This window comes from Plecotus auritus (genome assembly GCF_963455305.1).
Source record: "Plecotus auritus genome assembly, chromosome: 4".
NCBI classification, from domain to species: domain Eukaryota; kingdom Metazoa; phylum Chordata; class Mammalia; order Chiroptera; family Vespertilionidae; genus Plecotus; species Plecotus auritus.
Window position 1 is genome coordinate 40,893,440 of NC_137775.1, and position 26,554 is coordinate 40,919,993.

At 43.0% G+C, this 26,554-nt stretch overlaps 1 protein-coding gene across 2 annotated transcripts in view; it reads left to right on the forward strand.

Annotated features, from left to right (window-relative positions):
- Positions 1-26,554, forward strand: part of SEC63 (SEC63 homolog, protein translocation regulator) — a 78,800-nt gene that overhangs the window by 15,694 nt on the left and 36,552 nt on the right. For both annotated transcript variants that reach the window (XR_013960443.1, XM_080665309.1), the window contains exons 2-6: positions 7,050-7,149; positions 12,076-12,190; positions 13,594-13,706; positions 20,821-20,882; positions 21,460-21,518. Coding sequence is in view for 1 of the 2 variants with exons in the window: in XM_080665309.1 (XP_080521435.1) it covers positions 7,050-7,149; positions 12,076-12,190; positions 13,594-13,706; positions 20,821-20,882; positions 21,460-21,518 (449 nt within the window). In the remaining variant the exon portion in view is untranslated. The remainder of the gene's footprint in view (positions 1-7,049; positions 7,150-12,075; positions 12,191-13,593; positions 13,707-20,820; positions 20,883-21,459; positions 21,519-26,554) is intronic.

The window sequence follows — 26,554 nt, forward strand, 5'->3', positions numbered from 1 at the left end:
TTTAATTTTTGGATTGGAAGAATGAGACATAATGTACACCCTGTACAAGACTGTGGAGGTTGAAAACCATGTGTACATTCTCTTGGCCAGAGACATTCAGATAATATAATTTCTTTGAACAGATCAGGCTGTCTGGCTAATAGACTTCAGCATTGTTCTTATAATCTTACTAGAGGCCCGGTGCACGAAATTCATGCACGGTGGAGGTGTCCCTCAGCCCAGCCTGCACTCTCTCCAATCTGGGACCCCTTGAGGGATGTCCGACTGCCTGTTTAGACATCACTTTCACAATCCAGGACTGCTGGCTCCCAACTGCCCTCCCCTGCAGGCTTGGTCCCACCCAACTGCCCTCCACCGCTGGCCTGGTCTCCCCTAACTGCCCTCCCTGCTGGCCTGATTGCCCACAACTGCCCTCCCCTGCAGGCCCGGTCCCCCCCAACTGCCCTCCCCTACAGGCCTGTTCCCCCCCCAACTACCCTCCCCTGCAGGCCTGTCTCCCCCAACTGCCCTGCCCTGCTGACCTGGTGTCCCCCAACTGCCCTCCTCTGCCGGCCCGGTCACCCCTAACTGCCCTCCCTGCTGGCCTGATCGACCACAACTACCCTCCCCTGCAGGCCTGGTCCCCCCCAACTGCCCTCCCCTACAGGCCTGGGTCCCCCACAACTGTCCTCCACTACAGGCCTGGTCCCCCCCAACTGCCCTCCCCTGCAGGCCTGGTCCCACCCAACTGCCCTCCCCTACAGGCCTGGTCTCCCCCAACTGCCCTCCCCTGCTGACCTGGTGTCCCCCAACTGCCCTCCTCTGCCGGCCCGGTCACCCCTAACTGCCCTCCCTGCTGGCCTGATCGCCCACAACTGCCCTCCCCTGCAGGCCTGGTCCCCCCCAACTGCCTTCCCCTACAGGCCTGGGTCCCCCACAACTGTCCTCCACTACAGGCCTGGTCCCCCCCAACTGCCCTCCCCTGCAGGCCTGGTTCCCCCCAACTGCCCTCCCTTGCTGGCCTGGTCTCCCCCAACTGCCCTTCTCTGCCGGCCTGGTCACCCCCAACTGCCCTCCTCTGCTGGCCTGGTCACCCCTAACTTCCCACAACTACCCTCCCCTGCAGGCCATCTTGTGGCGGCTGTCTTGTGGCGGCTGTCGTGTGGCGGCCATCTTGTGTCCACATGGGGGCAGCCATCCTTGACCACATGGGGGCAGCCATCTTGTGTCTTGGTGTGATGGTCAATTTGCATATTACTCTTTTATTAGATAGGATCAATCGTTTCCTTGGTTTTGTGTCTAAAAATGAGAGATTGTGGATACTTAATTTAATGAAATACAGATAAAAAAATCACCAGTGGTTTTTTCAGAAGTGTCCATATTTAATTATGAAATTCAGAAAATTAACATTATTACCATTTCCTTTTCAGATCCCATTCAAGTTTTGTTACTTGTCTTACTGATGTTCTTAATAGTAGAAGATCCAGTTCAGAATTATACGTTACATTTAGTTGACACGTGTCTGTAGTTTTAAGTACAGCACAGTTCTTCAGTTTTTTTCTTGACTTTAAATATTATTTTGTAGAATGAACCTGAATTTGGATTGTCTGGTGTTTTTTTTTAAATCTTCACCCGAGGATATTTTTCCATTGATTTTTAGAGAGAGTGGAAGAGAGGGAAAGACAGTAATATTGATATGAGAGAGACACATTGATTGGTTGCCTCCTGCACGAGGCCCTACCAGTGCTCGGGCCTGGGAGGAACCTGCAACCATGGTACGTGCCCTTGACCAAAATCAAACCTGGGACCCTTTGGTCATAGGCTGATGCTCTATCCACTGAGCCAAACCAGCTAGGGCGTCTGGTGTGTGTGGTTTTTTTTTAGGTTTTTTTTTTTATGATTACATTCAGGCAGGAATTTCACAAAACTGATTCTGTGTTCTCATTGCCTTCTGTGAGATTGTATGATTGCAGTTTGTTCCATTGTTGGTGATGTTTACTGATATCCTGATAAAGGCGGTGACTCCAGGTTTTCTGTATTTTCTATTGCTGCTGTAACACATTACCACAACTTTAGTGGCTTAATACAACATATATTTATTCTCTTATAGTTTTGGATACCAGAAGTCCAAAATTCGTTTCATTGGGCTGGTTACAATGTTGGCAGGGCTGGTTCTTTCTGGAGGCTTTAGAGTAGAATTTGTTTCCTTGCCTTCTCCATCTTCTAAAGATAGCCTATATTTCTTGGCTTGTGACCCCTCTCTCCATCCTCAAAAGACATCTCTCCAACCTCTGCTCCCATTGTCACATCATCTTCTGTCTTTGGTCCTCTTGCCTGCTTCTTTTAAGGATCCCTGTGATTATATTGGGCCCATCCAGATAATCTAGGATAATCCTCATCTCAAAATCTTTAATTTACTCATATCTGTAGAGTCCCATTTGCCATGTAAGTTAATATGTTCACTGGTTCTGGGTATTAGGATAGAGACATCTTGGCGGGGGTCGGGGGGCGTTATTCAGCCTACTTCCTCACTGTGAAATCATTCTTTTCTCTTTTGTAATGTTTTTGTGGGAAGATACTTGGATCCCTGGTTCCTCTTAATGGAGAATGATATTTAGAAGCCAAGATCTGGGTGCTAGGTGTGCTCACTACTATTGAGATGATACTGTTCTTAGCCTCACTTATTAGATAGAGCTAGGGAATATGTATGTATGTGTATTGAGCTACTTCTGTATTAAAAGATATTAGTTCATACTGAGGCCTTCAATTCTAATCCAGTAACACAGGGTTCATTCATATATATATATATATATATATATATATATATATATATATATATATATATATATCTACACACACACATATATTTATACTAGAGGCCCGATGCACGAAATTCTTGCAAGGGGCTTGGCCCTCGCAGCCCTGGCTTCATCCAGAAAGTTGTCTGGACGGTCGTTCTGCTGTTTGGTCTAATTAGCATATTAGCTTCTTATTATATAGGGTATATATAAGAGCCTTCTCTGACAGTGAACAACTGATTCCAGTTATCCTTAGAGGGGTGGGCAAACGTAGGTTAACAGTAGTAATAATACAAGAATAAACTGTGTTTTGTATACTAACAGCTGTAAACCTACTTTTGCTCACCCCTGTATTATTTGATCAGTCTCCCTGCATATTTCCCTTTCTGCCACCTCCCCTTCCCCTACATGGATCCTTCTTTACCATATATGGTTCTGGTAGTTCCTGCCATATATCTGCCTTGTGGATGCTTTTCTCAAAGCATGGTGCTAACATGATAGTTGGACTTCTTACATGGTGGCTTTGAAGCATTCTATCCTATCTAATAAAAGAGTAATATGCAAATTAACCATCACTCTGCTACACACACAAGCCATGCCCACCAGCCATGCCCACTAAGCCAATCAGGAGCAAATATGCAAATAAACCCAACCAAGATGGCTACAGCCACAGAGAGCAGAAGGGAGGCTTGGGTTTCCCCGGCAATGGAGGAAGCCAAGCCTTCCGCCTGCCCTTGCCGGCCTAGGCATCCACTCAAGGCTACAAAGTTTCAATGATAGAAGATACATAAACCCAAACAGAAATGGCGGCAGCCACCGAGCTGGAAAGAGCAGGAGGCTAGGGTTGCCTGCGGCGATGGAGGAAGCCAAGCTTTCCCCACACCCTGGCTGGCCCAGGCCTCTGCTTAAGGCTACAAAGTTTTAATTATAGAAGATACATAAATCCCCAAAAAAATGGCTGCCGCCACGGAGCAAGCAGAAGGCTTGGCTCCACTCCAGGCTACAAAGTTTCAATTGTAGAAGATAAATAAACCCCAGATACCAGGGCCTCCGCTTGGGTCGCCAGGGGGCATGGCTGGCCTGCAAACCACCACAGGCCCCTCGCCCAGGCCGCCCCATGCCCCAAGGGAACCCCCACCCTAATCCGGGACACCCTTCAGGGCAAACCAGCTGGCCCTCACCCGTGCACCAGGCCTCTATCCTATCTAGTAAAAGAGTAATATGCAGATTGACCATCATTCCAACACACAAGATGGCTGGCCCCAAGTGGTCAAAGATCCTGCCCCCATGTGGACACAAGATGGCCACAACAAGATGGCCAGCAAGGGAGGGCGGTTGGGAGGGACCAGGCCTGCAAGGGAGGGCAGTTGTGGGCGATCAAGCCTGCAGGGGAGGGCAGTTAGGGGTGACCAAGCTGGCAGAGGAGGGAAGTTGGGGGCGACCAGGCCTGCAGGGAAAGGCAGTTGGGAGGGACCCAGGCCTGCAGGGGAGAGAAGTTGGGGAGTACCAGGCCTGCAGGGGAGGGCAGATAGGGGTGACCAGGCCTGCAGGGGAGGGCAGTTGGGGGGGACCCAGGCCTGCAGGGGAGAGCATTTGGGGGGTACCAGGCCTGCAGGGGAGGGCAGTTAGGGGCAAACAGGCTGGCAGGGGAGCAGTGAGGCATCAATTAGGCTGGCAGGGGAGTGGTTAGGGGTTGATCAGGCTGGCAGGCAGAAGTGGTTAGGGGCAATCAGGAAGGCAGGCAGGCGAGCAGTTGGGAGCCAGCAGTCCTGGATTGTGATAGGGATGTCCGACTGCCGGTGGGATCGGGCTTAAATGGGCAGTCAACATCCCTCGAGGGGTCCCAGATTGGAGAGGGTGCAGGCTGGGCTGAGGGACACCCCCCTCCCCCGTGCACGAATTTCGTGCACCGGGCCTCTAGTTATCTATAAAGTTCTTTTACTTATTTGATATCTCATTTAAGGACTGTGGTTTTGTAGTTTCCTAATATTATGAAAGTAATTTATATTTAGTATTAGCCAGCTGGCCTTAGTTTAAATGACCTTTGTTTGATTGGCAACATCCAAAGCATCATAAATAGTCAGGACCCAGTTGAACATAGGCCTTCTTTCCAGTAGGCCTGAGTAGTGTGTGATCTTGGCCATGTCATTGTCATAGAGCTTTTTTTAATTTTTTTTAAAATCCTCACTTGAGGATATGTTTTTATTGATTTTAGAGGGAGAGGAAGGAAGAGAGAGGGAGAAACATCAATGTGAGAGAGAAACATCTACCAGTTGCCTCCTGTATGTGCCCTGATCGGCAATCGAACCTGCAACCTTTTGATGTATGAGATGATGCTCCAACTAACTTTATGAGCCACCCAGCCAGGGCTGTCATAGAGCTTCTTCACAGTCTGTTTGGTCTGGTGCTTGTTGGCCTTGACATTGGTAATGAACCCAAGTGTGTTTTTGTCTTCTATTTTCATGGTTGACTTCAGTACTAAGGGGGAACCCAATGATGGCATAGTGGTCAAGCTTGTTGCTCTTTTGAGGATATTTGGGCTGCCTTTAGAATGTCTTGGGCTACCAGAAGGTGAATAACATGAGGATCATTTTTTGTGTGTGGCTCTGGATGCCTTATAGCACCTGCCTTCTTGGCCTTGGCTTCTTTCTTTGCTTTCTGCATGCCATCTTTGTGAAAGTGTATTTTATTTTAAAATTTAAAACATTTTTTTTTTTTAAGTTGGGAGCATTATTCAAACCAAGTGATTATAGTTTTACTAGAGGCCTAGTGCACGAAATTCGTGCACTTGGGGAGGGTCCCTTAGCCTGGCCTGCTCCCTCTCGCAGTCTGGGAGCCCTTGGGGGATGTCCGACTGATGGCTTAGGCCAGTGGTCGGCAAACCGCGGCTCGTGAGCCACATGCAGCTCGCGAGCCGTGGTTTGCCGCTCTGTTGACTAATGAGTTTGCCAACCACTCTGGGATAGGGGCTTAATCACAAGAAACAATAACAGCCTGTAATTATTGGAATCGAGAGTCTAGGTCAGTGGTTGGCAAACTCATTAGTCAACAGAGTGGCAAACCGTGGCTCGCGAGCAAGCTGCCGTTTGCTGACCACTGGCTTAGGCTCACTCCCTCTAGGGCAGTTGGACATCCTTAGCGCTGCCGTGGAGGCAGGAGAGGCTCCCACCACTGCCGATGTGCTTGCCAGCTGTGAGCCCGGCTTCTGGCTGAGCGGCACTCCCCTTGTGGGAGCGCACTGACCACCAGGTGGCAGCTCCTGCTTTGAGTGGGATCAGTCTGAAACCAGCTCTCCAACATTCCCCAAGGGGTCCCGGATTATGAGAGGGTGCAGGCCAGGCCAAGGGACCCCACCGGTGCACGATCGGGGCCAGGGAGGGACGCAGGAGGTTGGCCAGATGGGGAGGTACCGTGGGAGAGCTCCAAGGCGTGTTGGGCCCATCTCGCTCAGTCCCGATTGGCTGGACCCCAGCAGCAAGCTAACCTACTGGTTGGAGCGTCTGCCCCCTGGTAGTCAGTGCACGTCATAGCAACTGGTCAACCAGTTGACTGTCCCCTAGTGGTCAGTGCATGTCATAGCAAGCAGTTGAGTGGCCTTAGCATATCATTAGCATTTTACGCGTTGGTTGAACGGACGACCAGATGACCAGACGCTTAGCATATTAGGCTTTTATTATATAGGATTATAGTAAAACTCTATATGATATGTTGGCCTTGGTTTAATTTTTTTTTTAATTGATTTTTTCCTGGGGACTAAAATAATGCCTTTTGTCATAACTTATATGAACTCATTTTAACATCTTATGGATTTGAGTGACTTTTCTAATTTAATATAATTATTTTCATGTTTGAAGAATATAATTTCTGCTTAGCTTCTTTAATAAACCACATACTTCAACTACTTTATACTTTTTATTGTTTCTATATTGGAAGGAAAAGGAGGAGAGAATGTCTCAGAAATTACTGATTATATGACTTAAGTATTTTGGGTTCAAGTTCGTTTTTACATATTTCAATTAGAAGTGTTTAAGTCTCACATGCAAAATGATTCCCTGGTAGTTGAATAAAATTTCCCAAATAGATCATTTGTTCTAAGTTGCAGAAAATTTAACCTATCTTGTGAAATTTTCTTAAACGTTATTTAAGTAGGCTATACTTTCATATGCCAATAAAGTATTAGCATGGTAACGAAGGTTAGTATTGTTTTAACACTGGTTTTGCCTTTACTGTGAAAAATGGTTTAACTTATCACCTTATTATTGTTTTTGACAGAGCAAATTCGATTAAAGAATATCAGAAAAGTATATGGAAGATGTATGTGGTATCGTTTACGATTATTAAAGCCCCAGCCAAACATTATTCCTACAATAAAGTAAGTAATTGGTTTCAATAAAAAAATATTTAGTGTTTACTTTTTGCTAGGTATCATGTAAAATAGGTGTATAATAATGAATAAAATATGTATCTGTAGAGAAATTGTGACCTTAGGATGGTTAAGATGTGAATAGTAAATTTGAGAGCTGTCTGAACAGAGTGTTTTACAAATTCAAAGGTGAGAGTGTGCTTCTGACTTAAAGGAGAAGGGGAGAAAAAGTCAGATCTTAAAGGAAAACCTTGTGCATCTTGTCAGTATTTGAATTTTTGTCTTAAAGACATAGAGGAATCTTTAAAAGATTATAAAAAAAAGCAGGGAGGTGACATGATCAAGTTTGAATTTCATGTGATAAAGTTTATTGAGCACATACTGTATGCCAGGTGCTGTGATAAAGTTTATTGAGCACATACTGTATGCCAGGTGCTGTGCTAAGGCTTTATTTTATTATTTAATTATTTATTTTTAAAAAAATATATTTTATTGATTTTTTACAGAGAGGACGGGAGAGGGATAGAGAGTTAGAAACATCGATGAGAGAGAAACATCGATCAGCTGCCTCCTGCATGCCCCTTACTGGGGATGTGCCTGCAACCAAGGTACATGCCCTTGACCGGAATCGAACCTGGGACCTTTCAGTCCGCAGGCTGACGCTCTATCCACTGAGCCAAACCGGTTTTGGCTGTGCTAAGGCTTTATAAGTTATCTCATTAGTTTTGTATTAACTTCAAGGTAGATGTTTTTGCTTTTTCTCAGATGAGAAAACTGAGACTAAGAAAATGAGGTAACTTGAATGAGATCATACAGCTAGAAGTGGTGGATTGGAGACCTAGTTACCCTTTGTTTTGGCAGGCCCATCTGCTTAAACAGGCCATTACCATGTTTAATTAGAGTAGGCCTATTTGATTTTGTGAGGCTATGGGATATGCTGGTTTAGAGCATAGGCTTTGGATCTTCACCCTAATCAGTGGTCGGCAAACTGCAGCTCGCGAGTGACTAATTGAGTTTGACTAATGTGTTTGCCGACCACTGGGATAGGGGCTTAATCACAAATAACAACAGCAGCCTGTAATTATTGGAATCGAGAGTCTAGGTCAGTGGTCAGCAAACTCATTAGTCAACAGAGCGGCAAACCGCGGCTCGTGAGCCGCAGTTTGCCGACCATCTGCCTTAAGTCATCAATTTAGAGGTAATAATACATGAGACTGATAGGAGGTGAAAGAGTTGCCATTGTTAGAAGACTGTATCTTGTAAATTGCCTACATTTATCTATCCAGTAGATTGGAGGGGAAAACCTAAGAGGAAATAAGTAAAAGTCGAATCAGTTATTTCTTTTTAAATAGTTTTTATTGATTTTATAGAGGAAGGGAGAGAAGGGGGGAGAGAGAGAGAGAGAGAACGAAACATCAATGATGAGAGAGAATCGTTGATCAGCTGCCTCCTGCACCCCTCACACTGGGGATGGAGTCTGCAAACTGGGCATGTGCCCTGACTGGGAATTGAACCTTGACCTCCTGGTTCATAGGTCTACGCTCACCCACTGAGCCATGCTGGCCAGGTTTTAATCTTGTTTAAAATGATGATGATAGTTTTTACTTGTGTAACTTCAGGAGGTTTAAATAGATTTTGTTTTTTAAGACTTTGCCTGGTTTAGTTCCTTTGTAGAGGGAGGGAAATCTTGGCTTTGGTGTTGAGTTCTTCAGTGATGTGAAACTAAAAGGCAAATATTTTTGACCTACCAATCTCTTCTTTTCTGGACTTTGGTCAACACTTCGTAGGTATTTAAACCTTAGTTTTCAAGAAAAAAATACAGTAGACTAACTCTGAAGTTCTCTTCGGTGATTAATAAACTGATTTACTTAACTGGAAGTACAGATTTAAAGGATATTCAAGTAAGGAAGGGTTACATTGATACTGGTAACAATTTAGATAAGGTCAGAAACATCCAAACTTTTTTTGCTACTTAACCATGAAGTATTCTTGCAAAATTAAGCAGTCATTGTGTAATACTTTAATTTCTGAAAGTTGCTTCCAAAATAACTTTTAAAGTATGCTTAAGAAAAATACAAAACTTCACAAGTTAACTAATTACTGACTCTATATGTAGTGAAAATGCTTATCTTTTTAGAGGAACCAAACATGCTTTCTAAAAAAAAATAGGTCACAGAGCAGGATGCAGTTTATTGTTTCCACCTTTGCTTTGGCTCTCGGGGAAATTAGGCCATGGTTTTATTGGTTGTGGTAATTTTTTTCATCAGCCTGAGGGGTTCTGTCTTGAGCCTCTGCTCTCCTCCCTTTGGCTTATAGAGCCAGATGCTACAAGTAAAGCATCTAACAGGGGCATAACATATCCTAGGTGTTTTGTTTCCTTTTCCTTCTGCCCTTGTTTGATTTTAAATCTTGCTTTCAATTTCACCTTTTTTATCTTTGTTTTCTGACCTTTGTTAGCCTGTTGGGAGAGTTGGTAAAGAAAATGTGGAGTTATTTGTGTGGGAATAAAGTATATTTTCATGTGTTCTTTTGGATATTGGGGTAATTAGCAAACTTTGGAGTTGAGTTAAAAATTACTATTTTAAATTATTTTTATTTCAATTCAATAAGTAGTTATTGTGCACCTACTCTGTATGTCAGGTATTATGCTAGGTGCCAATATACTGTCATTAACAAGTAGACAAGTTTCAATGACTTACAGTCTTGGGGGGATGCTGTCAAGAAAACAAATAATGATGATAGAGTTTAGTAAGGGGGATTCCATGAAGGAGTAGAGGAAGGGCTCATATCTCTGGCTCTACATAGAGAAGTGTCCCTGAATAATGAGGTCTGAACTGAGATTTGGGTGGAGTTACTAATAACAGCCAATAGCTAGTATGAATTGATTATTTAGGATATCTGAAGCACTTTCTAGGTGCTTTACATACCTAAACTCAGTTGATTCTCAAACCTACCCTAAAAGTTGGAAACTGAGATATAAAAGTCTAAGCCAGTGGTTGGCAAACCGTGGCTCGCGAGCTGCGGTTTGCCGCTCTGTTGACTAATGAGTTTGCCGACCACTGGTCTAAGCAACTTGTTAAGATCTCTTGGTGAATAAGTGGTGAAGCTGGGATTTGGCCTTAGTTGGTAGTTTTGTTCCAGAGCCTATGTTCATAAGTACCTCTCCCTAGATAGCCAGGTAAAAGTGGGAGCACTCAGATAGGGCTCCCTTTTCTTCTTTTGGCCTGTAGATAGTGTGCAAAGCAGCTTGCAGTATTTATTATGCTCTTAATAAGGTATAGAGAATTATTTGACCAGGTGGAAATAAATTTTCATCTCAGTGCTAACTGTTTAAGCTATTCTGAAGTTAGTTAAAACTGAATTAAGATCATATCCAGGGCTCAAGGAGCTTGCATCAAGTCAGAGGAGGAAGGAAAGTCACAGTTTCTACTTTTTTGTGACAGTAATTACAGTCTCCCTATTGACAAAGATTGCTTCTTGGAGGGTGAATAACCTGAGTTGAGCTTTGAAGAATGAAATAGCGTTTGGATAGGCAGAGATGTGAAATGGAATTCTAGGTAGAAAGATCCCAGAGAGCAAAAGCATGATGGTGGGACAAGCTTAAGGGACTTTGTTTGAAAAATCAACATGTTAGAGGTAAGCAGGTGGGTTGGAACTAGATTCTAGAGTCTCATTCCAAAGCTAAGTTCCTAACAAGAGAGATGGAACATTTTCTTTCTGTCTTTGAAGACAGGCCACCCCAATTTTTTTTGATTAAGCCTTCTATGATTCTTTTTGTTTTGGTTTAAAAATTTCCATTCATTGTAACAGATTGTGATATTTCATAAATCTTTCAATTTCACCACTTAAAGACAACCACTATTAAGATGATTTATCTTTCTATATTTTTATTTGCGATAAACTTATTTACAAAAATAGGATTATATTACATGTACATACAGCTTTGTGTTGTTGGTTTTTTTAATTTAATAACACAAGGTAGATAATCTACCTTGCACAAATTTTTAGTGGCCAGATAGTGTTTCACTGTATGGATATACTGTTAATTTATTTGTCTAGTACTCTGTTGATAGGCATTTATGTGCATATATGTTTTCTGCTGTTATTTATATCTGTAGACACCCTCTAGTTTATTTCCTTTTAAGTTTCTTGAAGTAAAGTAGATGGATAGTTAAAAGGGTATGTACTTCTTTAGGTCTTTCGATACCTTATTGCCAGATAGTCCTTCGGAGTATAGAGTGTGTGAGAGTTCCTTTTTTCTTTAGTCTCTCCAACACTGGTAATAATCTTTAAAATATTTTCACTAAACAGAACATATTGGAGAGAATAAATTAGTTTTTTTCCCCAAATTATATGTTATTTTATATCTTTTAAAAAACTATTATGTACATCTTTTTTATATCTTTATTGGCTAAAAAATGTTCCATTGTGTAGCTCTATCTTTGTTTATTTAATTAGTTTCCTATAAAAGGACACTTAAATTGTTTCCAGAGTTTTACCATTATAAACATGGCTATTTATTCATCTTTGCACAATTGACCCATTGTTTTCTGCAGTTTGTCTTTCTAAAAGTGTTATTGCAAGGTCAATAACAATTCTCTTTTACATTAAATGGTTTACTGAATTCTTGAATATTAATATATTTTGATTGAATGTAATAGTCCAATAAACTAATAAGTTGAATTGCAGAATTACTACAGTTCTGCAAGTAGTAATTAAGAATATGAAATGCCAGGCATTATACAATATTCTAGAGAATTCAAAGGTGAAAAAGACACTGTTCTTGCTATAACAGGAGTTTAGAATTTGAGTCAGTGGCATAGTGATATGAGACCACTTCAGATTGTTTTATGCCTTGATCTTGCCATAATGCCTCTTAAAGGAAAACCATATAGGTGTATTTATTTATACTTCACTTATCTTTTTTCTAAACAGGAAAATAATTCTGCTTGCAGGATGGGCATTATTCTTATTCCTTGCGTACAAAGTTTCCAAAACCGACCGAGAATATCAGGAATACAATCCTTATGAAGTATTAAATTTGGATCCCGTAAGTAGTATCCTATCTAATAAAAGAGTAATATGAAAATTGACCATCACTCCAACACACAAGATGGCTGCCACAAGATGGCCAGCAGGGGAGGGCAGTTGGGAGGGACCAGGCCTGCAAGGGAGGGCAATTGGGGGCAATCAAGCCTGTAGGAGAGGGCAGTTAGGGATGACCAGGCCGGCAGAGGGGGGAAGTTGGGGCGACCGGGCCTGCGGGGAAGGGCAGTTGCGGGGGGACCCAGGCCTGCAGGGGAGAGCAGTTGGGGGGGACCAGGCCTGCAGGGGAGGGCAGTTGGGGGTGACCAGGCTGGCAGAGGAGGGAAGTTGGGGGCAACTGGGCTTGCAGGGAAGGACAGTTGCGGTGGAACAGGCCTGCAGGGGAGGGCAGTTGGGGGCGATCAAGCCTGCAGGGGAGGGAAGTTGGGGGCGACCAGGCCTGCAGGGAAGTTGGGGGTGACTGGGCCTGCAAGTCACATTTGATATTTAAATGTGACTATACTTTTATTTAAATACATCATTACAGTGACCCCTGACAGCAGGGGGTTGAGGTGCTGCTCTTGACTGGTCAAAAATTTGAGTATAGCTTTTGACTCTCTAGTCCAGGGGTCTTCAGACTTTTTAAACAGGGGGCCAGTTCACTGTCCCTCAGACTGTTGGAGGGCCGGACTATAGTTTAAAAAAAAACTATGAACAAATTCCTATGCGCACTGTGGGCCTGGGATGAGTTGGCTGCTAAGCAGGACAGGCAGCGGCACCTGGCGTGCCGGATAAATGTCCTCGGTGGGCCGCATGTGGCCCGCGGGCCGTAGTTTGAGGATGCCTGCGTCTAGTCCAGGGGTGGGCAAACTTTTTGACTCGAGGGCCACAATGGGTTCTTAAACTGGACTGGAGGGCCGGAACAAAAGCATGGATGGAGTGTTTGTGTGAACTAATATAAATTCAAAGTAAAGGAGCGGAGGGGAGAGCAAGAGAACCGGATAGAACAGCCGGATCCGGCCCGTGGGCTGTAGTTTGCCCACGGCTGGTGTAGTCCTTCACAGTATTTTCAGTCTGCGGTTAATTGATTCCATGATGTGAAATCTGCGAATACCAAAAAAATCCATGTATAAATAAATGGACTTGTGCAATTCAAACCTGTGCTGTTCATGGTTTTATTCTCATATCATCAGTGCCTAGTGTACTGCATGACACACAGTAGGTGCTCAATAAAATAAATATATCGGACAAAATAAGTATATTTTTATTTAAAAAGTACATGGGGTGGAATTTATGGCACAAAATATATAGGATAAAAATTCATTTCCTGAAAATATTGAGTATTGTATATTTTAAGTTCAAAATAGGATGGGTTTTGTTCTTACAGCACTGTGCTTTTTTTTACTAAAATAAACCTTTTCCTTTTAGGGGGCAACAGTAACAGAAATTAAGAAACAATATCGTTTGCTGTCACTTAAATATCATCCAGATAAAGGGGGTGATGAAGTTATGTTCATGAGGATAGCAAAAGCTTATGCAGCGTAAGTATCATAGGACTCATTACATATTTTTAAGAGTGGTAAAGATAGTTTTCTATTTGAATAAAATAGTAAATAAAATAGTTGTCATACACTTTTATTAAATGTTGACCTCATATGCAGAGTCTGTCATTTATAGAACTGCCTGGCAGAGCTAAAATGGTCATCTAACTAAAACCTTAATTTAAGTAACTTAGAGTAGTGCATTTGCCATATGAAGTTGGTTAGATTAAGTAGTGATGTGTTAATTGAGCTTTTTCTAAGCATCCTAATTAGAAGAGGATATACTTATTCCCGTTTTCATTTCTAATTTTTTTTTAATTAGGCAAGATCTATTTCTCTTGTTTGGGCAGTGTAGCTTGTCTCATTTAAATTCTTTACAAGACCTGTTTAATTTTGGGGAAACAGGGTAGAGTTTATACAATTAGAAGTAGTTAGTCCTTGAGCATTACTATTACAAGAGATAAAGGTTAGCTGGATTCTTTAGGACTTGTGATAGGTATATTCTACATAGCTCTTATGTTAGGTTAAAGAGTAAAATACAAACAAGATGTTTGTTTTTTGAGGATTTAATGATAAATTTGTGAGTTAATTTAAAAAATCCTATCTAATAAAAGAGTAATATGCAAATTAACCACCACTCTTGCTACATCCACAAGCCACGCCCACCAGCCAATCAGGAGCGAATATGCAAATAAACCCAACCAAGATGGCTACAGCCACAGAGAGCAGGAGGGAGGCTTGGGTTTCCCCGGTGATGGAGGAAGCCAAGCTTTCCACCTGCCCTTGCCGGCCTAGGCCTCCACTCAAGGCTACAAAGTTTCAATTATAGAAGACACATAAACCCCAACAGAAAAGGCTGCTGCCACGGAGCAAGAAGAAGGCTTGGCTCTGCTCCAGGCTACAAAGTTTCAATTGTAGAAGATAGATAAACCCCAGATACCAGGGCCTCTGCTTGGGTCGCCAGGGGGCGTGGCTGGCCTGCAAACCACCACAGGCCCCTTGCCCAGGCCGCCCCACGCCCCAAGGGAACCCCCACCCTGATCCGGGACACCCTTTAGGGCAAACCAGCTGGCCCCCACCCGTGCACCAGGCCTCTATCCTATCTAGTAAAAGAGTAATATGCAGATTGACCATCACTCCAACACAAGATGGCTGCCCCCATGTGGTCAAAGATCCTGCCCCCATGTGGACACAAGATGGCCACCACAAGATGGCCAGCAGGGGAGGGCAGTTGGGAGGGACCAGGCCTGCAAGGGAGGGCAGTTGTGGGCGATCAAGCCTGCAGGGGAGGGCAGTTAGGGGTGACAAAGCTGGCAGAGGAGGGAAGTTGGGGGCTACCAGGCCTGCAGGGAAAGGCAGTTGGGAGGGACCCAGGCCTGCAGGGGAGAGAAGTTGGGGAGTACCAGGCCTGCAGGGGAGGGCAGATAGGGGTGACCAGGCCTGCAGGGGAGGGCAGTTGGGGGGGACCCAGGCCTGCAGGGGAGAGCATTTGGGGGGTACCAGGCCTGCAGGGGAGGGCAGTTAGGGGTGACCAGGCCTGCAGGGGAGGGCAGTTAGGGGCAAACAGGCTGGCAGGGGAGCAGTTAGGCATCAATCAGGCTGGCAGGGGAGTGGTTAGGGGTTGATCAGGCTGGCAGTCAGAAGCGGTTAGGGGCAATCAGGAAGGCAGGCAGGCGAGCAGTTGGGAGCCAGCAGTCCTGGATTGTGATAGGGATGTCCGACTGCCCGTTTAGGCCCGATCCCAGGGGATTCCTCGAGGGGTCCCAGATTGGAGAGGGTGCAGGCTGGGCTGAGGGAACCCCTCCCTCCCTGTGCATGAATTACGTGCACCGGGCCTCTAGTATAAGTAAATAATAGGATACTTAGATATAATAACAAACAATGACAAAAGTTGGGGAAATACTATCTTATTATGTTCTTAATAAAAATACAATGACTGTGTGTCCTCTTCCCCCTTTTCTGTGGATTGCTTGTTGTTATATGAATATGATTTTGTAATCAGGAGCATCTGAAGTCCATACCACTTTTTTTTTTTTCTGCACAGCTGATGCCCTTCTAATTACTGTCTTTCTATTAGTGTCTTCTTTTTCCCTTTTTTGATTGTGTCTCCAAGAATTTACTCTAATTGTGCAAGTATTGCAGTGATTTAGTTGCTGTTTTCAGAAGAACTGAAGATTTCAGAGGAAATCAGATAGACAATATTACTTAATCGTAGTTTTAATTTTAGTGCAGTTATTTTTTTCTGTCTTAGTCTTCAGGTATTGTAACATGTTCAAATTTACAAGTTTGTTCTGAGGTTACTGGAAATCTGACTCTTTATGATGTATCACTATTCTAAAAAGTACAGAAAAATAAAATGTGGCCTTTCATTTTAACTCAGTTACATGATCGAGATATATAATGTTTTGTATGTAAGATGTCTTAGTTGATGGTCTATATCACACAAATTGAGAAGTAAATGATTATGGGACCCAGACTTTGAGATCTGTGACTTGTACAAGTAAGTATAACTAGATTTGATAAAACTGTACATTTTACTAAATATAAGTTCTGACTGATTGAATTGAAGCTCCCATCTTATATATAACTCTAGCAGCCTAAGTATAACTGAAGCAGCTTTTGGAATGCAAAAGTTAGAGGCTTTGACCTATAAAGCTTTTTAGAATTTGCTTTGGTTATTCAGGATATTTTCTCTTTCTTTTCTGCCCATTATAATAAACTAGCTGGGTCATTCCTATTTCTTCATATCAGATTTTTAACTTAGAGGAAAAAAGGAGGTCTGGTTAATTTTTGAGGAATTAGATCAACTATTCAATTTTCTGGTTCTTTCTTCTGGATACAGTTGGGGTTTGACTTTCAGGTATAAAACCTAGGATCAAGCTACTTTCTAACAAGTGGGCAGCAGAGATGTAACCTTCAAGCTATTTCAATTTTTAAAAATATGTTTTCATGTGTTTGTACACATGAGTATGTAACTTAACTTTACATAGCCAACTCAGGGTCACGAATATATAATTTAGTGAACGCATTCTCTAGATCCGGTTTATAATCTGGGGTCCTTGCAATTGTATACAGAATTATACACACACACACACACACACACACACTCAAGGCCCGATGCATGAAGATTCGTGCAAGAATGGGCCTTCCTTCCCCTGGCTGCTGGCATGTCCTTCGCTCTGGCCGGAGCTGCCTTTTCGCTCTGGCCTGGAGCTGCCTTTCTGCCTTTCCACGCTGCCCAGAGGCCCAGAGCAGCTGGGGCGGTGCGGAACACCTGCGTTGTCACCATGGCAACGATGCAAGCATCCCGCCCTGACCCCGGCTGCTCGGAGCCTGCGTATGCGAATTAACCCGCCATCTTTGTTGGGTTAATTTGTATACTCACTCCTGATTGGCTGGTGGGCGTCGCGAAGGTATGGGCAATTTGCATCTTACTCTTATTAGTGTAGATGCGTGTGTGTGTGTGTGTGTGTGTGTGTATGTACACACACACACACACACACACACACACACACACACACACACTAGAGGCCCAGTGCCCAAAATTTGTGCACGGGGTGGGGGTCCCTCAGCCCAGTCTGCACCCTCTCCAATCCAGGACCCCTCAGGGGATGTCTGAGGCCCGATCCTGCAGGAATCCCTGTGGGATCGGGCCTAAACTGGCAGTCGGACATCCCTCTCGCAATCTGGGACCACTGGCTCCTAACTGCTCACCTGCCTGCCTGCCTGCCTGATCACCCGTAACCATTCTGCCTGCCGGCTTCATCGCTTCTAACCCCTCTGCCTGCCTGCCTGATCGCTCCTAACCTCTCTGCCTGCCTGCCTGATTGCCCCTAACCACCTCTGCCTGCCTGTCTGATCGCCTCTAACTGCTCCCCTGCTGGCCTGATCACTCCTAACTGCTCTCCCCTGCCGGCCTGATAGCCCCTAACTGCCTCTGCCTTGGCCCCTGCCACTGTGGCTTTGTCTGGAAGGATGTCTGGAAGACGACTGGTCTATCCGGTCTAATTAGTATAGTAGATACTAGTATACTGTGTGTGTGTGTGTATGTACTTTTTTATTGATTTTTAGAGAGACAGGAAAGGAGAAGGAGAGAGAGAGAGAGACAGTGATGTGAGAGTGAAAGGTCCATCGGCTGCCTCCTGCATGCCTCCTACTGGGGATGGAGCCTTCAACCTGGGCATGTGCCCTGACTAGGAATCGAACTGGCAACTTTTTGTTGCTCAGGATGACACCCAACCAATTGAGCCACAATGGCCAGGGCTTTATGTATGTATTTAAATGTGTATATATTCCAGAGCAAAAGAGGCACAGATTCCATTAAATTTATACTTGGATTTATGATACAATCTTTTAACTCCAAAGTTAAGGGATATAATCATGTTTAGGAAACTTTATTCTCATTGAATTATAAAACATTATGTTAGCACTAGAGGCCCGTTGCATGAAATTCGTGCACTTGCGGGGGGGGGGGTGGTGTCCCTCAGCCCAGCCTGCACCCTCTCCAATATGGGACCCCTCGGGGGATGTCCGACTGCTGGTTTAGATTGGGCCTAAACCGGCAGTCAGACATACCTCTCACAATCTGGGACTGCTGGCTCCTAACCACTCGCCTACCTGGCTGCTTGATTGCCCCCAACCACTCTGCATGCCAGCCTGGTAGCCCCCTAACCACTCCCCTGCCAGCCTGATTGACACCTAACTGCTCCCCTGCTGGCCCGATTACCCCCAACTGCCCTCCCCTGCAGGCCTGGTCACCCCCAACTGTCTTCCCCTGCAGGCCTGGTCCCTCCCAACTGCCCTCCTCTACAGGCCTGGTCACCCCCAACTGCCCTCTCCTGCAGGCCTGGTCACCCCCAACTGCCCTCTCCTGCCAGCCATCTTGTGACCATGTGGAGGTGGCCATCTTGTGGCGGCCATCTTGTGATGACGTGGGGGTGGCCATCTTGTGATGGCAAGGGCATGAGGGTCATTTTGCATATTACCTCTATTATATAGGATTATTGGGCTTGTTTAAACTTATTATATATGAATTAACAAATCACCTAGCTTTTAAGTACTTTAAGTCTTAGGAATGGTATTATACTAAAGCACTAGTAAGTGGCAAAGAAATCACTGACTTTTTAAAAAGTTGGTGAATCCTTTTATTTGAGTATCCAGCATGGTACTATCACACAATGGTTGTACAAGTTGGTTTAGTGAATGAGTTAATAGGATTATAATCAGGTATGGTTGCAGGTTAAAAATCAAGTGCTTCTATGATGTGAGTTGTGCTTTATTTTGCAAAATCTGAGGACATTGTATAGAGAACAGAGCAGTTTATTGTGTTGCCATCAACAGAAAGGCAGAGGGGACAGAGATAATTATTTTGTGGAAAAGAATCTAGTTAGAAGACAGAATATTGGGAGAAATAATAGCTGAAGCTTTGGGTGGGGTGTACAGTTGTGCAAGGATAATAGGGCAAACTCTTGAGAAACATCCCTCAACAGAAAAGAATCTTAGCACACCATTCCTTATTAACTTGAAATCTCTCTAATTATGCTTTCCATTGGCTCCTGTATTTTACTGTGACTTTAGTTCAAATAGTGTAAGTAGAGATACAGTTAAATAAGGACTAGAGATGTCAGGATACTTATTTTTATAAATTATCAAATCAATAAGTTTTAAAATACTTTCAAATTGTTGAAAATTTTTGCCGTTTTATAAAGGTACTTCTTCATTCTCTCAACTTGGAACTTGGTTGAATAGAACCTACATTGATTCTTAAGTACATATATTCTGGGAAATAGAAATATGACCAAAATTGGATTTGGACATAAACATAATCTTTTGCCAACTAATCTACAAGAAAGCCTTTCTTATTTTATTAATAATAATAATAATAATTTTTTTTTTTTTGGTGTATTTCTGCCTTGTCCCCTTAACAACATTGTGAAGTGTTTGAAGGAAATAAAATTTTATTTTAATGTTTTCTTACCGTCTATGCTGGGACCTGGAATAAAACCACTCTCAGTCTGTGCCTTTAGCTATTGCCCAGGTCATAGGTAATATTTATATTTAGATGTTAAAAAATATATTCACTCTGTCACTTCATATTGCCTGGTTTAGGAAGAAAATTGTGATCTCAGCACAGTGCAAATGACCTTTTTCACAGCAATGGAGTTTTATAGGTGTCTTTCTTTTCTTTTTTTGTTGTTGAGAATATGGTACCAGTTTTGGAGGGATTATTATGAATTAATTTTATATTTAGAAAATAGGTTATATTGTTACTGAAGTGTGAGCATGCTCATTGAAGAAATTTTGGAAATGTATGAGCATATAAGAAAAAAAAAAGACACCTATACTCCTCCCTGCCTTCTCTCAGAAAATGTGTTAGCTTTTAAAGTTTCACTTCCTGGCTTTAAGTAGCTAAACTTGAAGACCCATGGGGCAACCAGGAATTTGTATCAAGGCTCAATAGTTGACATTTTCTGTTAATCCAGAATTTTGTGCTTTCCTGTTTTTCTGATTTCAAAGAAGCTTTCCTTGATTCTCTGAAATTAATATCTTTAAGAAATAAGTTGGTTGGTTAATGGAATTTGTATATGTGGATATTTCTCTTTTCCGCGTCCAACGCGGCTAGAGAGCGGCCCGGTTCCTGAGTAGGGGCGGCTGGGGATTGAGAAAATGAAAGAAAGAGACAGACACAGAGATAGAAGGAAAAAGCTGGGGCCGGGTGGGACCACTGTCCTCTGACAGGGAAAGGGACAGAGACCCTGAGCCAATACAGCGTGTTTATTTTATACAGCAAAAAAACAGGAAGTTTTACTAAAAGTCAAGACAAAGGAGATTATGTGCATTCTTGGGTGGGCCCGAGTCGTATTCATTCCTGGTGCCTGGCTGGATTTAAATAACAAAACCCACCCCCTGGCACCTGGGCTGAAGGTCAAGCTGATCACACTCCTGCCTCTGGCAAAGCATGTTTGCAGGATGTGGCTCTGCCTATGCCACTGGATTCAGCTGACTATAATTAAAGAAATGCTCATGTGCCTTCCCAGGTGCTCTCTACAGTATAGATGAGTACTTTTTTCAGGTGGGGCTTTCTAACTATTAAATTTTGTTCTTTTGATGCTAGTTTAACTGATGAAGAGTCCCGGAAAAATTGGGAAGAGTTTGGAAATCCAGATGGACCTCAAGGTGGGGTAAATAATTATTGAAAAATTCTGGGGATATGGTATATATTAGTCAAATATTAATTAGATAGAAAAGAATATTTTGATTATCTTGGTTTACGAGTAGGAAAATTACAGCCACAGGGAATTAAACAGATGTGTAAATTGAGTTCTCTTTAATTAATTTTTAACTTTATTTTTCTTTCTAGAGAATAGTTTGTAAGATAAAACTTAGATTGATTTGATGACAAGAGTAGTCACTGTCATTCATATTTCCAGTTAGTAGTTCATAAAAATTGAATGACAAAAATACTTTCTTTTCTGACTTTAAATATTTTCTCACATATTCACAGTGTTTACATAAACTCAGGAAATATAAAGGGATTTAGATTTTTTTAAAGAAGAAATTCATGTACTTTGAAAATTTTTTTTCCTTCTGGAAAGATTTAGTTTCAGATATAGACTATTTCCATTAATTTGTGTAATGAGAACACATGTTATAAGATGATTTTTCTGTTTTTTTTGGAAGGGGGGGGCAGGGATGAGAATCAGAATTTTGGGATATTAATTCTGGAAATACAGAAATGTTCTTTCTATTTTAGCCACAAGCTTCGGAATAGCCCTGCCAGCTTGGATAGTTGACCAGAAAAATTCAATTTTGGTGAGTCTATTGAAATCACATTATAATATGTTTGACATAAAGAGATCGATTACAATGAAAATACTGGTATGCTATTTTTAATTTAACTGTGTATTGTGAAACTTTTTATGTGATGGAGAAAAGAATTCTTTCTTATGGTTAGGTTGCTGGTTTGGGTTAGTGTGTTCTAACTGTAGTCTTAAAACAAAGTTGTGATTTTCTTTTGGAGGCAGTTTCAGATCAGGTCATACCCTTGGTTTGGGGAACTACTGCTTTTTAAATTTTATTTACCATTAATCATTTTTTATTTTCCAATTCAGTTGACATACAATATTATACTAGTTTTAGGTGTACACCCAGTGATTAGACATATAACTTAAACCTCATCCCAGTAAATCTCATACCCATCTGACACCAGGCAGAGTTATTAGGATACTATTGACTATATTCCCTATGCTGTACTTTACATCCCCTTGACTATTCTGTAACAACCAATTTGTACTTCTTAATCCCTTCACCTTTTTCACCCATCCCTTCAACCCCTTCCTGTCTGGCAGCTGTCAAAATATTCTCTGCATCTATGAGTCTGTTTCTGTTCTGCTTGTTCATTTATTTTGGTTTTTATATTCAGTTGTTGATAGATATGCATTAATTGCCATTTTATTGTTCATATTTTTAATCTTTTTTATCCCTTCTTAAAGAAGACCCTTTAACATCTATATATATATATATATATATAAAAGGCTAATATGCTAAATGTCCCTCCAACCAGTCGCTATGACATGCACTGATCACCAGGAGGCAGACCCTCAACGCAGGAGCTGTCGTGATGTGCACTGGCTATTTACAGAGAAATGGCACCTTGGACCTGGTGCCCCCAAAGCAACACTTGACTTCTCCCAAGTGGGACACAGGCCCCGCCACCACGGTGGAGCAACACCCCACCAAATTGCAGCTGACACTGCCGAGACCCCATGGCGCAAAATGTGACCCACAGCCCAACCCAACTCAGCCCGGAAATGGTGGCTATGGGCCCTGGGTAATGTCACGTAGCAACATCTGGCTTCCTCTCCCTAGTGACTAGCCTCCTTGGAGTTTCTTCAGCCCAGAAACACGACTTGCTTTATAGCCAGGTGGAAACATTTTATACTTTAACCAAATGTCTGTGAAGCGTTTTCCCAGGCATCATCTCATTTGATCCTCACAGAAGTCCTGGAGTAGGTGGATAGGAGACTCAGTGGAATCCTATTTCCTTTTCATTAGCTGGAAAACAGAGATTTAGAAAGCTTAGAAACTTGACCCGACTGAAAAGAAGGAAGAAATGGTGGAACTTGAAAATGACTTCACGTTTTTTCACTGCATAGAATATAGTCAAACATTGCTGCAGTTAAATATTTTACCCTTTGTTCTCCCTGCATGATCTAAAATAATAATCTGCTTTGTGTTGATATTTACTGCTGTGTTGCTGACAATTACCTGAAAGAGAAGTTGGGGTGCTTCACTGGGCTGGAGGAAGTTTAGCTAAATCAGAAAGTAGGTCTAATTAAGCAAGTTTATTCTATATTCTATATATATAAAAGGCTAAGTTGACTTGCACATGTGTGATACATACAAAGGTCTTGCTGGCACCAGTCACACACGTGTGTTTTGATCTGTCATTGTTGATCATGAATTTGGTTGACACTTGTATTATAGAGAAAGGGCGAATAGTGATATTAAAACATTTCTTCTAATTAATTTCCTTTCAGTGTACATGAATTCATGCATCGGGCCACTAGTTTCATATAATAATGATTTGGTGGTGATGAGCTCTTTTAGCCTTTTCATGTCTTGGAAGCTTTTTATGTCCTTTGATTCAAAATGATAGCTTTGCTGGGTAGAGTAATTTTGGTTATAGGTCCTTGCTTTTTATCACTTTGAATATTTCTTGCCATTCATTTTTGGCCTGCAAAGTTTCTTTTGAACTTTCTAGTCTTTCTTTTTCTTTCTAGTCTTATGGAAGCTCCCTTATAGGTAACTATTTTTCTCTTGCTGCTTTTAAGATTCTTTGTCTTTAACCTTTTGCATTTATTTAAGACTAGTAGCCCTGTGCACGAATCCGTGTGCCAGTAGGTCTCTGCCGCCCTCCTGTAGCTCTCTTCCCACTGCCCTGCCCTCCTGTAACTCCTCCCGGCCCCCCTCATACCTTGCTGCCCTGCCCCCTCCTGTAGCTCTCCGCCCCCCATTTGTATTTTGCTGCCCCATCCTTCTGCAGATCCATGATCTGGTCATTACGCGGTCGGTTGTTATGCCATATGGCATAATGGATAATTAGCATATTCCTCTCTTGTTATATAGGATGTGTCTTGGTATGGGTCTCTGGGTTCACCTTGTTTGGGAGTATCTGCACTTCCTGGACTTGTATGTCTAGTTCCTTCACCAAGTTAGGGAAGTTTTCTGTCATTATTTTTTTCAAATAGGTTTTTAATTTCTTGGTTCTTCTCTTCTCCTTCCAGTGACCCCATGATGTGTATGTTGGTACACTTGAAGTTGTCTCAGAAGCTCCTTATACTACCTTTTTTTGGATTTCTTTTACTCTTCTGATTGCATATTTTGGCTTCCTTATGTTCCAAATCACTGATTTGATTCTTGGCTTCATCAACTCTACTGTTGATTCCCTGTAAATTATTCATTTCATTTAGCATATCCTTCATTTCTGTTTGGTTCCTTTTTATGATTTCTGTGTCCTTTTTCATGCTGTTGAAGTTCTCACTAAATTCCTTGAGCATCCTTATAACCATTGTTTTGAACTCTATGGTAGTTTGCTTGCTTGCTTCCATTTCATTTAATTCTTTCTTTTTTTATTTAAAAAATTTTTAAATTTTATTGATTTTTTTTTTTTTTTTTTTTTTTTTTTAAAGAGGGTAATGGGGAGAGAGAGAAACATGGCTGTGAGAGAAAAACATAGATTGGTTGCCTCTAACACATGCCCGGACCTGGGATCAAATTTGCAACCCAGGTATGTGCCCTGACAAAGAATTGAACCAGCCACCTCTGGTGTACAGGATGACACGCTAACCCAGTGGTCGGCAAACTGCGGCTTGCGAGCCACATGCGGCTCGCGAGCCGTAGTTTGCCACTCTGTTGACTAATGAGTTTGCCGACCACTGGGATAGGGGCTTAATCACAAGGAACAACAACAGCCTGTAATTATTGGAATCGAGAGTCTAGGTCAGTGGTCGGAAAACTCATTAGTTAACAGAGCGGCAAACCGCAGCTCGTGAGCCGCATGTGGCTCACGAGCCGCAGTTTGCTGACCACTGCTCTAAACCAACCAACTGAGCCACACTGGCCAGGGCTCATTTAGCTCTTTTTCTGGAAATTTCTCCTGTTCTTTTATTTGGGACCTTTTGCTTTATCTCCACATTTTGGCTACTTCCCTAAGTTTGTTTCTATGTAGTAGGTAGAGCTGCTGTGTCTCCTGGAGACTTAGTAGAGTGGCCTTGTGTAGTAGTTGTCCTGTAGGGCCCAGTGGCGCAGCCTCCCCTGTTACCCCAGCTGGGAACTCTAGGTGCGCCCCTGTGTGGGCTGTGTGCACTGTCCTGTTGTAATTGAGCCTTAATTGCTGTTGGCATCACTTGGAGGGATTGACCCCGCAGGCCAGTTGGCTGTGAGGACCTACTGTGACTACAGCAGAGTAGCTGCTGTGCAGGAGCCGACCCTATAGAACTTCATTGGAGCTATTGTGCTCACCAAGTTAGCCCCAATAGTTTCTTGCTAGTAAAGGTGGTAGGATTGTAATCTGGCATGGTCTGAAGCTGTCCACCAGGTACACTGGCTCTGGGGACTCCCAGGAGGTGCAAGGTCATCCACTGCCTTTGCCTGCCTGGGACCACCTGGCATGAGCTATGAAGCAATCTGCAGATGGCTCCTACTTGTGCAGGGTTTGGAGGTGCCCAGGAGAGGCCAAGCTGCAAAACAAGGCTGGCTGCCACTAGTGCTGGGGCTGGGCCCACTTAGCGAGAGGTACAGGAGATGCCAAGACCAGATGCTGCTTGTTTGAGAGATTTTAGGGAAGTCTGTAGCAGGTGCCAAGAAAGGCAGTTGGTATGGAAAAACCACTGGAAACGGCTTGGGTGGGCCCTCAAGTTGGGTGGAATGGGGTCTCAGGCAATTACCAGAGTGTGGTGAACAGTGTGAGCCAGGTTGATGGAGATTCAGATATGGCACCCATTTGCTGGCTCTTTGAGGTTGGAGAGGATCTCAGAAAAAGAACAGTGGCTTCTGCCAGCACATTTCTCTGCTCCTCCAGCTCTTGCTCTGATGCCAGATAATTCAGTTCCTCCCTGCATATGTCCCTCGTGCCTTTTGAGCTGCTGTCCCAGTGCTGGAGCTCAGAGGGAGTGAGTCCGAATAAATCCATGTGCAGGCCCTTTAAGAGAAACTGCATGGGACTCCAGCAGCCCTCATTATCACTCAACCACAATCCCCACTGGTTTTTACAGCCAGAAGTTATGGGGACTTATCCTCCTGGCACTGGAACCCTGGGCTGGGGGGCCTGGTATGGAGCTGGGATTCCTTGCTCCTTAGGGAGACCACCATAGCTGAGATAGTCCTCCTGATTTTTATCTAGCACATGTGGGTGTGGGACTAGCCCATTCCAAGTTCCTGCCCCTCTGACGAGTCTCTATGTAGCTTCCTTAAATCCCTAGTTTTAGGTCTTCCATTCAGCTAGATTTTAGGTGGTTCTGAATGATGGTTATTCTTAGTTGGAGGATTCAAATACTGTCTTTATCTATGCCGCTGTCTTTACTGAAGTCCTGGAACTACTCTCTTTTTTATGGTATCGGTATTTATCCTAAGTTGTACTCAAATGTTAAATTACCCTTCATTTCACATTTACCCAGGCTAAATTAATTATAATATATGCTAGATTAGTGGTATATATTCCATATGGTACTTAAGGAGGTAGTAGGATATCAGACTTCAATCACATAGATGCTGAACTCTAAAATGTCAGGGATTCCCTGCTTTCTTGAAAATAATTATCTAGGAGCTATCTTTGAAGTAATAAAAAC